General features: G+C 43.5%; 1 protein-coding gene across 2 annotated transcripts in view; it reads right to left on the bottom strand.

Annotated features, from left to right (window-relative positions):
- The window catches only part of fgf14 (fibroblast growth factor 14), a 115,224-nt gene that overhangs the window by 32,090 nt on the left and 71,104 nt on the right, over positions 1-12,030 (bottom strand). Inside the window, exons 1-3 of one of the 2 annotated variants that reach the window (XM_022203243.2) lie at positions 8,822-10,166; positions 1,493-1,603; positions 296-399 (exon numbers count right to left, since the gene is read on the bottom strand). In XM_022203243.2, the coding sequence (XP_022058935.1) occupies positions 296-399; positions 1,493-1,603; positions 8,822-9,014 (408 nt within the window). In that variant the 5' untranslated portion in view covers positions 9,015-10,166. Of the gene's footprint in view, positions 1-295; positions 400-1,492; positions 1,604-8,821; positions 10,167-12,030 lie in introns of those variants that run through there. The other variant, XM_022203242.2, reaches the window with a different exon arrangement.

Below are 12,030 nucleotides of genomic sequence, written 5' to 3'. Positions count from 1 at the left end.
TGCAATGCAATTATCCTGTTGCCAATGTGGTAAATATTTGCGGCACGATCACAGCCTTATTGGAAATAGCGTCTCGCTTGATGTGAAAATTGATGATTTTATACACATCGACATCTACATCTGACCTGTTTTCTTTACACAGAGGAAATATATGTACAAACATGCAGCACAGATACAGACATTTTTGGAACAGGGGTTTAGGATTTTGTGTTGTGCAGGATTTAAAGGTTTTTGATCCACAGCAGAACAAAAATATACTTTTTTACTGTAGAATAGAATAGCATAGCGTTCTTACTGATGTGTACAGATGGCCCTCGCCGTTCATTGCGATGTATAACCCTGTCTTCACGGACTGAATGGCGACAACTCTGAGGCCCACAGGAATAAGGTTGAACAAAGCTGTAAAACACATTTAAACAGGCAAACACAAACATACATAAAAAATAATCACCCAACAGAACCAACATTAACTAAACAAGGGGGACAAGAATGCTACAGTGCAGTTTATCATCCAAATACAAGCCATCAGTAATTTATCCACAAAGAACACATAATACAATTGTGCAATTAGGTGATCTGTGAAGATAAATTGCAGCACGCCTGGCAGATGTGACTAAGCTAGCAAAGCCTTGGCTACCCAGAAGTGCCTGAAAAGCAGCTGTAATTGGGGCCACCGCTGGTGCGTGGCAGATTTAATAGCACCTTTGTTGTTGTAGCAGACTCCTTGGGTCAAGCAGGTAATGGTTGCTGTTTGTACTGGTGAGAAACAACAGGACTGGTCTGGCTGTGACATTCAGCATGTGTGTATGGGAGGCACATAATGACCTCTGCAGACCCTGGAAGTAATCGGTATTGGCAGGTTTGGAGCCTGAAAGAGCTAAAAGTGGCACCATTCAGGTTCGGTGGCTTTTGGTCAGTTTCAAAAGCGTAAAAGTCTAATACCTGTGTTTGATCTTGGACTTATTTTGACATGATAGATCCCCTCTACACACCATCTATAATACTTACTGTTCCAATATACCTCTTCAGCCTATCAGATGTGACATGTGCCACATCTCCTCATGCTGACAGGGGTAAGTGACACAATCTGTAGTGTCAGGCTAGCGTTAGCACCAAGCATTGGAATCAAATTAACCACCTAGCCCGGAGCGTTCGAGGAGCAGTGCCAGAACAAGCTAATAATACCTTGTTTCTCCCTGTTAGGCCTACTGTTTCCTGGTCCACTTTCCCTCTCAAAGAAGAGGACAAATCTGTGTGATCTCTTAGTTGCACAGACACTTTTGCTCCGGAGGCTAAAAAATGAGGAGACGTCTTGACCTGAGGCTAAATAGTTCAGTTTTTTGCACCACAAGAATAAATCTAGAAAGCTACAGTTAAGGTTTTACATAATAAAAGTTTAAAATTGCTGAGTTACAGCTCACTGTCATTTTTTTTCAAGACACCTATCAAATATTTGATGTAGAAATCCAACAGATACTGTCGAGGTACTCACAGGAATTACTGCTGTCATCCTTGGTCCCATCAAGAGAGCCATCGGGGTTCATTTGCAAGTAGTATCCCTGCCTGCAATATAACCTGGTCACTATACCCTTGAGCTGGGGATCTGCAGGAGAGAAGAGGAGAAAGAACAGGGAGAACAATTAGGACTGCTGCAGCAAACCAAATGACCTTAAAGAGATTAACTATTTCCTTAAATAAAGCTCAGGATACTGTAGAGCACCATGCTGTTTTCTGAGGGTCTTAACTGCAAAACACCATGAAACACAGAACTATTGTGACTCCTGTGTTCTTTTATAGGCAAATCCCAGAGCCAACTTTCTGGGCACATAAGCCCCATCTTGCTCAGAGAGAGGCCATCCAATTATAGGCAGCAGAATTAATCTGTGGTTGCCTGACTCCCATAATGAACCCAACAGCACCCTCTCTGGGTCCTCGGTGTGTAGGATGTGACAGTGTCTGCGTTCCGTCCCTTCCAGCTGACCCAACAGGGGAATTAGCCAAATATCCACCGTAAATAAATCACCGCTGTGATTAAACCGCCCCAGAGTCGGTGCAATTCGACGTGCCGTGTTGTAGATTTAGGTGGCAGTTTGTAATAACACAAAGAGAAGGGAAAATGTAAAAAGTAAAAGGAGAGAGAAAGTGAAAAGGACACATTTTAATAAAGCAGCATGTGGGTGCATGTCGGTGATGTCTCCTGGAAAAATATTGCTTGGGCTCGAGCCGTGCGACACTATTTCTTCATCTGTGTGTGTGTGTGTGTGTGTGTGTGTGTGTGTGTGTGTGTGTGTGTGTGTGTGTGTGTGTGTGTGTGTGTGTGTGTGTGTGTGTGTGTGTGTGTGTGTCTGGGGTCATATAGCATCAACATTATCGTAGAGACAGCCACACCAGATTTCATTCTAAGAAAGCCCTGGGGAGGTGAACAATCAACTTCACCTGAACCTAAACCCTGCTCCTCGCAAGGTACAGCGTGTGTGTGTGTGTGTGTGTGTGTGTGTGTGTGTGTGTGTGTGTGTGTGTGTGTGTGTGTGTGTGTGTGTGTGTGTGTGTGTGTGTGTGTGTGTGTGTGTGTGAGAATGTGTGGGTGAGGGGACATGTGAAAGAGACACAGAAAGAAAAAGAGAGGGAGAGAGCACGGCCACAGAGGAGAACTCAGGAGGTCTTGCTGAGGGCAGAGTCTGGCGTTTTTTTTTCTGTTGGTGTGCAGCTCAGGGCATTCTCCTCTGAAATGGTTCTGTCGGGTGATGGCATTAGGTAGCTCCGAGACCTCTCCCTGCTGCCTGAAAGGGGAGAGAAAATGCTTCTCCGCCGGTGCATCCGAGCAATACCGCTAAGGCATTCAACTGTGCTGCTTTGTTGCCTCGCCAGAACAATAAAAAAGGTGGCTAAAGCAGAATCTGACTGTCAGAGAGCCTCTGCTCGGCGCGATGCAGCCTGACAGGACGGTGACAGTATCCCTCTGCTTCACAATAATACCAACCCCAGTCTAAAGTGTTGCAGCCATTCAGCCAGACACAGGTCACTGTGCAGACATCATCCTTTCTCCCTTAAATAGTGATGAACTTAAGACACAGCAGACACATCTTTATCATCCTAAAACCAGTGCTCTAATAGCACAGAAGCCTATTTCTGCAAGTAAAATGCATAATCTCGTGAGGACTCAAAAATGATGAGATAAAATGTCGAAATGTTGACAAAGAACATCTCAAATTCAACTTTTTTTTTATCACGTCATCCATGATGTTCTTAAATCCTAATTTACTTTTCATCTATTTTTTTCTTTAATATCTACAGCTGGTCTGCAAATTGTCTGAAAACATAATTTTAAAAACATCCTTCACAAGTTTGCTGAGCCCAGTGTGACACCTGTTCAACAATTCAAATCGTAATTATTCCATTTCCATCGTTATAAAATCAAACAAAAAAAAGGAAGAAAATCCCACATAAGAGAAGCTAAAACCAAAAACTACTTGGAAACTTTGCTTAACAAATGACTCAAACAACTGGAAATTAATCATTTTTAGCAGTCCAGTTGACATTCTGTGGGCTTAGACAAAAAAAAAAACGAAAAAAAATAAAATAACAATTTGAAAGTAAAAGAACAGAGGACTGAAGCAAATACATTTTAATAAGCCTACTGTGCATCATGTGGGAGCACAGTGGAATATCTGTGGAGAAAAACTGCTTGTGCTCAATCTGTGTAACAGTTTCTTTTCTTATTCTTCTTGTGATAGACTACCTGATGAATCTACTAACTGCTCCAGCACCTCATATATCAGAGGTTTAATCTATGATGTATCAAAGAGGTGGTTCTAAAGTCAGCGGAAGACCGATTAGAAAACAAAAATCCAAATGCACTTTTGCCTTAATTGTGTCAAGCCTGACAAATGTCTTTGCATTTTGCCACTGCAAAGAACAGCAGGATTTCACAAAATTCATGAAGTAATTACGGTTTCAAACTCAGGATCACCAGACACCATGTAGTCTAACCTTAAGACCACATCGGTGTAATCTACTGCGGTACCAAAGGGGGATTGTTGAGTTCACATGCAGGGGATCAGTGAGCAGCAGTCACATACACTCTCAGTGCACTTTGCTGGAAACACCCCACCAGAATCGGGCTGGGCCTCCATTTGCACTCAGAACGGCCTCAATCCTTCGTGGACCAGAAAACACTGGAGTTGTACACACATTTTCGCATGGATTTTTAATGAGTGCACAACTCCCCTGAGCAAATACTTTTGTGCGGCCACACAAAGCTGGCAAACCTGTGATCGATTAATGACTCTGACCAGCATTTAAACTTTGCGGGGGAGTGAGATTGATTCCGAGGACGGATCAGCGGGGAGCAATTGGTAATAATTAAAACTGCATAACTGGCGGCTGGCTACGCGGACGCTCGGTGTATTTGTGCGCCAGCATATATGTGCACGATGTGAACTTGGCTCCTCCATCATGCTATAAATCATGTGATGCTGGCTGCGTTCCCTGAGGCGAGCCAGCCAGCGTATCTCTCACACACACAGATTTCCCCTCCAGCTTCGATCTTCAGCACTTCTGAGCAGCAGCAGCTTTCGGGGCGAGCCGAAAATCTGCAGAATTTTTAAGTAATTTATCAAAACAAGGCTGAAAAGAAAGAAAATGTAAGAGATAAGTCTAGTTGAATCCTATTCTGAGGAGTGTCTGGGTGAATATGTCTGGGATTCAATCATGTCTTCAAATACTCAGTGCATTATTTATGACTGACAGTTTCACATTTTGTAATTGGAATAAAGCTGATAAGCCACTGATGCAACACAGGTTGAAGGTCAAACTTACTCATGCTCAATAGATGTAATTTATTCTCTGAGAAACCAAAAATCAACTATTATCACTCGTGTTTTGCACTATAGAGCCTTATTTTTGTTCATGTTCATAAAATATTGAGCCAGCAGGTGCAGTTTAAGACTAAGAATGAATGGAAGATAACTGGAGGATAGAGAGCAAAACTATAAAGCGAAAGTTCACTGGTTTCAGAATGACACAGCATTTTCAGACAAGTTTGATATGGTGCATACACTCTTTAAAATCTGAAGCTGTTTTGAAAGCGTCTCTGTGGTATTCCCTAAGTCGAGGTCTTTTCTTTTGTTACTCTGTTTTCTCTTTGTTACGTTCTTCTTGTCTGTCTTTCTGAATATTCTCCTTGTATAACAGCCCCAAATGCTGTTTATCACAGATGGAGTATCCGGCCTGGACTCTGCTTGGACTTTCCCAGCTGCACTAGGATTGTGTTTTTTGTTTTTGTTTTTTCTTTACAACAGAAGCACTGTATGTTTCTACATGCTACTTCTTTGTTTCTAGGGAAACGGAGTGCTGGTTTGGCAGCAGCAGGGGGTTTCCTTGGAAAACAACACGCATCGGAACCAGAAGACTTCAAATTGTGTTGTTCTGTCCTCTACATAGAAATTGAACTGTCACCCAAAGGTTGTATTAATTTTTCTTTAAAGTGACCTCATTCCCTTTCCGTCTTCTGTTCTGTTGTGTTTGTGTGCAGACACACGTTCATCTCAGCAAGCAGAGCATGAAGTATAAGGACACACACACACACACGAGCACAGCTGCAGCAGCGCTTGTAGACAGCCCTGCCCTGCCTGACCCACTTTGGATGTTTCTGGAATAGAAGAAGGGCTTTTCCAACCTGCAAAAAAAAGGAAAAACCCCTCTTTGTTACTTCTGTTGTCACACAAAAACAGATCAAGCAAAGAGAGGCTTCAACGCTGTCAACCCTTTCTCCAATTTCTCTTATATCAACAGCATCTCTGACATCTCACCAATAACTCATCGGATACAGACAGCTCTGAAAGCTGACTGATGACGCACTGCTGCGTCCTGTCATACTCTCGAATAAACAGCCGAGGTGCAGGAAAACCATTCATCTCACTCAGATGGGTTTCTAGATCATGTAAGCTAATCTGATGGTCTGATCAATGTTACATGATCTAATGATTTATGAATCTAATCTAAGCGAGATAATTAGAGCCACAGCAGTGAGATTATGGGCAAGCCCCCGGCTCGCTTACTGGCTTTGAGTGTAATTGTATTTGCAACTCGCATTTAATCCCTTAAAAATCTGGGTGATATCTGGCTGTGCAGCTGCTATCAGAATGCACGGATGATTTCAAATTAAAGCTGATATGACAGGTTAAAACCCAAAAGTGTTTCTGGCCTTTAAGGATGCAGGAAACCACATCTGTGTATTGTAACACAACAGTAGACCCATTTTTTCTACGTTTTTGGGTACTTGTTTATTTTTTTTATCTTAATTATAGTAAAATCTCAAAAATGAATAAAATGGGAATGAAAGACTCAGGCTGTTGATAGATGACTTACAGTTTGCCTTGAATTTGAACAAACTCCCTCAAAACTACAATGCAAGTCAGTGCCAATCAATGCAGCTCATAAGAATAGAAAATCTAGTGTCTCCCTAATGAGATCGATACACACAAATGCAAAGGGAATACTCGTCTCCTTTTTTAAGACACCTCCACTCCCTGATCTCGACACATCTCAATGGGATTCTGAATGTGTCTTCAATATATAATCACAGTCTGGACGCTCAGAAAGCCGCTCTGCTCTCTGCAGGCTCAGCTGTCACAGCGAAGCGTCGTGTTTTTCTCACCTGGGAAATGAAGACAACTGTGGAAGTCTGTGTTATCACAACACGTGTGATTGCTGGGTCTTCATTCACATTGCATCAAAAAAAAAAAAAAGGTGGTCTTTCAGGGTCTCGTATTAAATTCAGCACGCCAAACAAGCCATTAGTTTTCTTAGGCTGTGTGGTCTTGTGATAATATGGCAAAGAAGAGGGAAGAAGGGAAGAGAAGGAAAAGGAGAGATATATGGGGTGCAAAAAGGAGGATTTTCGAGGCAGCTCCCTTCAAACGGCAAAGTCGATATTGCTTGGTGGAGATTTTCCTAATTCTCATGTGAGAGTGAAATTAATGAAGTATATTCCCATTAGGCCTTTAATCACAAATAGTACAAAATTACAGCAAGCGAAAACAGAGTGTTTGCTCTGATTAGGGCTTCAAAAATGAGGACAAAGCACCCACTTAGGGTAAAACATTTGCCCCTAAATTGCACTTTGATTCTGCAGGCAGCAGCAGCAGGGTCATGCTTTTTGAAGCCTTCTGACACAGTTCAACAGTGTTTGTGCTGCCACTGCTCCTGTAGATTGTCATCACTCTTCTGGAGATTCAAGAGGCCCCCGAACTGCTCTAGAAAATGGCCGTTCCAGGTGTGATGCTGTCAAGTCATTTCAAGGGGTTGGGAGTGCAGTTTGACCTGACATCTGTGACTCAAAGACTTAACATACACACCACAGCAAAACAACAATGCCAGCTTACAAAGCCTTGTATGTTTTTTTTGTTTTTTTTTACTCTTAACTCTCCTCTCAAAGCGTCATCTAGCCACATCTGTGATCTGTTTGGAGGGAGGAGGGGTGCTTCTGGTCACTACTGACAATTTCCAATACAGACACATACGCCACGAGCCAATTCAGAGGTGACACAGGAGGACAGGCAATTAAACACACAAATATTAGGACGGACACACAGACACGGCCACACACACTCACACACACATGTTGGCAGAAGGAGAAAAGAGCAGCCTGGAGGATAACCGATTATATCCTTCAGTTCTGATGCACCCTGATCCACGTCCAGATGTGCCCTCGATGGGCTATTATATCAAAGCCATTTTATAATCCATGTAATCACTAAGAGTTAGTGAAGGAGACATTTCATACTGTTGTTTAATTCCAACCTGAAAACAGACAGCATGTGAGAGCAATCAAAATGGCTCTCTTTGTGGCCAAGATGAAACTTCAATGTGCATTTTTTCAATAATGTGTTGCCACAAAAATGATCAATTCTGAGGAGCATTTCATCAGCTGGGGCTACAGGACATGTGGTGCAACAGGTTTGGTACCTGAAGATTCAGAGAGGAACATGCAACCACCTTCCATCATTCACTAACAAGGGAGAAATAATTGCAGCAATTTCTTTCCCTAAATGAATTAGCCTAATTCCTTTTTGCATGAAAAAAATTATGCTCACTGTTGGCAATGACTCTGGCAGTGAATTAATTGTTGACAGTGCTCTTTAACAATCCCAGGTTACCACATTACAGCCAAAAAAAGAGAAGGAAAAAACATGACATTTTCATAATTGGAGGGAATATCAGTTGGAGCAATAAGAGGCCAGTGACCCCTAGAATGTGTGAAATTATGCAGGAAAAAGATTGTGTTTGAAAGGCATAACCTCCATTCCGTGGGAGATATTGACCTTTTTTTTGCTTGTATATGGAAATGAGTTTCATTTCTGGCTCTTGTGATGTGCTTATGTACTAAGCAGTTCAGCGAATTTTAGATGTGCTTCATAACGATCAGGCCCTTTTCAGAATCCCCGAGGTGACAGCTTGGTAAACCTGTCTAAACCATTTGGTACAACTCGTCAGGAGCCTGACAGCTACCTGGGATTGCATATAAATCAGAGGCTCTGTTCTTTTTTTTTCTTTCAAGCAGATGGCAAATATGCAGAAAGAAACGCTGTCTTTGCCTCATTTTTAACTTTTTAAGGTTTCAAAAAGGCAAACTTGTGCAATAAATAAGAAATGATAACATATATTTGCGCTTTCACATCACATCTGCCAATGCAATTATGACACTTACAGGCCTAATTATTGCTATCAACCAGTGGTTTGATGTATGCACATGTTTATACTGAATGCAAAACGCTGTCTGCCCACAAAACAGGCACTTTGCACACTTAAGTTCCCAGACCTTGTCTCCGTAGTCTCCGCTTCCTGAGGCCGAAGATGCGCACTTTAGAGAAGATGTCGACCAGGTTCCCATTGCAGAGCCCCTTGTTCTTGTTGGGGCTCTTTCTCCGTCGGTTGGTGGAGGGTCGGTCCAAATGCTGCTCCCGTGCCTGTCTCTTCTGTCTGATCAGTCCACTCGCGATAGCAGCAGCCATGGCTCAAAATGTCACAACTGCTCAGGTCCAGTCTGCACACGGAGCACAGACTACACAAACAGCCGCCTCTCGGAGCTCGCAGCCCGGGTCACAGTCCCATGGTGGCGGCTAAGTGGTCCGTTCCGCGATGTCAAATGTCAAATTTTAGATTGCTAGTAGCCGGCTTCCTCTGTTTTTAGTCCAAACACTACATGATAATAGCGATGTTAAACCAGCTGTCATCAGCACTCGAAAAATTATTGGACATGGTGGAAAAATGAGATCAGTTCATGCGTAATTCCACACATCAGTGACCACAGTCTGGATGCCAAACTCACGCAGATTTCGGAGCATTATTCATACCTGCACAGTGATGTGTTGGCTCATTGTCTGTGAAAGGTTCGGCAGCATCGCCTCCCTTAAATGTCCAACAGCCGGCTGCAGCGTCCTCGCAGCAAATTCACCCACTCTTTTCCCTCCTTTCAGCCCTCCGTTTTTCCTCCTCCTGCCAGACGAGGCTGTTAGAAGTCGCCGTTTCGGCTGCGTTGAGGGGAAAGACGCCTGTGCATGTGTGCGTCCCCAGCAATTAAACAAACACTGGCGCCTCCTACGAAGATCCCAACCCGACTGAAGGCGCAGCAGCCGGGGCTGGAGCTGAACTCCCAAGTTTGCGAGACGGTGACAGGGACCCCCGCGATCTGGAGCCACACGTTCGGAGACGCACAGAAATACGCAACGGTAGAGGATTATCTGATGCAGCAGGATGATCTAAGTTACATTCCAACTGGCAGCTCTAAAACACATTTCCCTTCACTGTATTCCAGATCACAACATAGGGGCGCGATAGGAGCAGCCAGGGAGAGAAAGAGAGAGAGAGAAAAAAACAACGTGTAACCAAAGCTGATCTGTGGAGATGACGTCTGCATTGTGTGATAAGCTGCATACAAATACACAAACTTAAACCCCCCCGGTGATCGGCGCGCAATTTTCTGATCCCAGCGCGCGTTTTCCTGCACAGCATGTATGGCGATCAGTGCGTAATGGCAAGGCTGGGGGGAGGAAGTAACACAGCCGACAAACGGAGCAATTTATTTTCCCACGCTCAAAAGGAAACTGGAGGTGGTGGTGGTTACTGGTTTCGGTCTGTATGCCCCTCAGATCAACAAAGCTTCCCTATCAACAAGTCCTAACCACTCGTTAGTGCACGCCTGAGTGAAGAGGATGCTCTCCTCCCCCACCACACACGCCCTCTCCTCTCCATCACCAAGCCCCTGCTTGAAGGTGGTGGTGGTGGGGGGGGGGGGGGGGGGGTGAACAGCCGGTCTGTCTGCTGCTATTTAGATTTGAAGATTTACATTCACTTTAAAATTACACAGAGAAGTTGAACCTGAGCTGGGTTTGCACACTATTATAGTCAAATCTGCATCCTTTAAATCATGCAAAATCATAAGAGATTGTTGCAAGTTTTTTTTTTTTTTTGCTTCATCGCATGAGACACAAAAGCACCAGTTGTGTCTCATTCTATGTGCTAAAGAAACACATTTACGTTGTTTTAATTAGAGCTGCTCAGCCCTGCGCGCTCCATTTGCTCTCTTCAGCACCACGGACAGCGTTTCTCATTTCAGCACGGCAAAACTACAGAAGGGAAAACGTTGTCTTCTTCCACTTATTGTTCCCCTTAAACATCTACCTTTAGACTGCAGGATGTCTCAGGTAAAACCACAAGCAACTGAGGTACACTTAACTCCACCCACCTCAATTTAAATGCGAAATCTTCCACATAATAATAATAATAATAATAATAATAATAACATAGAAAGGCAATGTGAGTGGGAAAAAATTGATTCTTCTCTAGATTGGAGGTTGAATATCATCTAAGTCTCAATCACAGGCGAGGAAATTAAAACTCAAGAGAGCCATCTGCTGTTTGTGGCTGTAATTAAACATTTGGGCTCATGGGGGGACTGGAGTGTTGGATCACATTGCTCTGGTGTGCGTTCATTCTCTGCATTCTGACACATACGCACCTGTTGATATCCCGCTGCTCTGATGGACGAAAATAGAGTGGTAAACAAACACTAAAGTCATTTGCAAGTGCCGGACAGTGAAATATAACGTTGTTCCTGCACGGTGGTTGCAGAACCACACGCCTACTGCGTTTAAATGCACACAGAGTGCCTTATAGACAGCCCATCCATTAGTATTTGCAACCAACCTGATATAAAACAGTGCTTGGATATGAGCAGCAAAGCTCAGGCGCGTGTTCCCCTCCACATCCCACCCCCACAGACTCCTGCAAATGCCCGTGGATAGATGCAAAGTTTATGATCCAGAAGCCTCCCGCTCAGCGGTGCCATAAGAGACGTGCAGTTAACGCTCCAACCAGCAGCGGACACTGTCAGCTCAACAATAGTCCCCAGCAGCCCGCAGAGCAGCACTGTCACCATCATGGTTCTAAATTGGAGAGGGTTTCTATTTTGCGCACATGGATAATTGATTTTCTTCAGTCCTCTGGGACACTTGCATTGATTGAGTGTACTAGTCAAGTCGGAGCTCAGAGTAAACTGTAAATTGTGGAATGTTATCCTGCAGATTTCTCACATTTTCTGCAAATTTCAAAAAGCACTACTTAGAATATAATCTTGCAGTTTAAGGGAGAGAAGACTCCGTTTGGAAATATGTTCCCAAAATGAATATTTAAAGCAAAGATGAAAAGCAAAATCACATTTTCAACAGAGGCATAGATTACCACAGGAGGGCCTCAATACTATTCTACAAATGTGGTGCAGTAGTAAAGATTTAAAGCACCTGTTTAGAATGGATTCTGGCCCAGACGAGTGACCTCGCATTGCAGCTTTTACCTTTCCAGCCACACAGCATGAGGTTAAAGGCATGGATGGTTCTCTAGTCAGAGCAGAGACATGCACAAGCCTTATCACAGAACACACTGGAAGAACAATCCAGGAGAATGCTCCCCTATCAAAGTCAACACAGCACAGGGTGTGGAAAAGCATGCCAAAACCCTGTTATAAATATT

The sequence above is a fragment of the Acanthochromis polyacanthus genome, chromosome 14 (genome assembly GCF_021347895.1).
Source record: "Acanthochromis polyacanthus isolate Apoly-LR-REF ecotype Palm Island chromosome 14, KAUST_Apoly_ChrSc, whole genome shotgun sequence".
NCBI classification, from domain to species: Eukaryota; Metazoa; Chordata; class Actinopteri; family Pomacentridae; genus Acanthochromis; species Acanthochromis polyacanthus.
The sequence above is the reverse complement of the archived record's forward strand: the minus strand, read 5'-3'. Positions and strand labels throughout refer to the sequence as shown.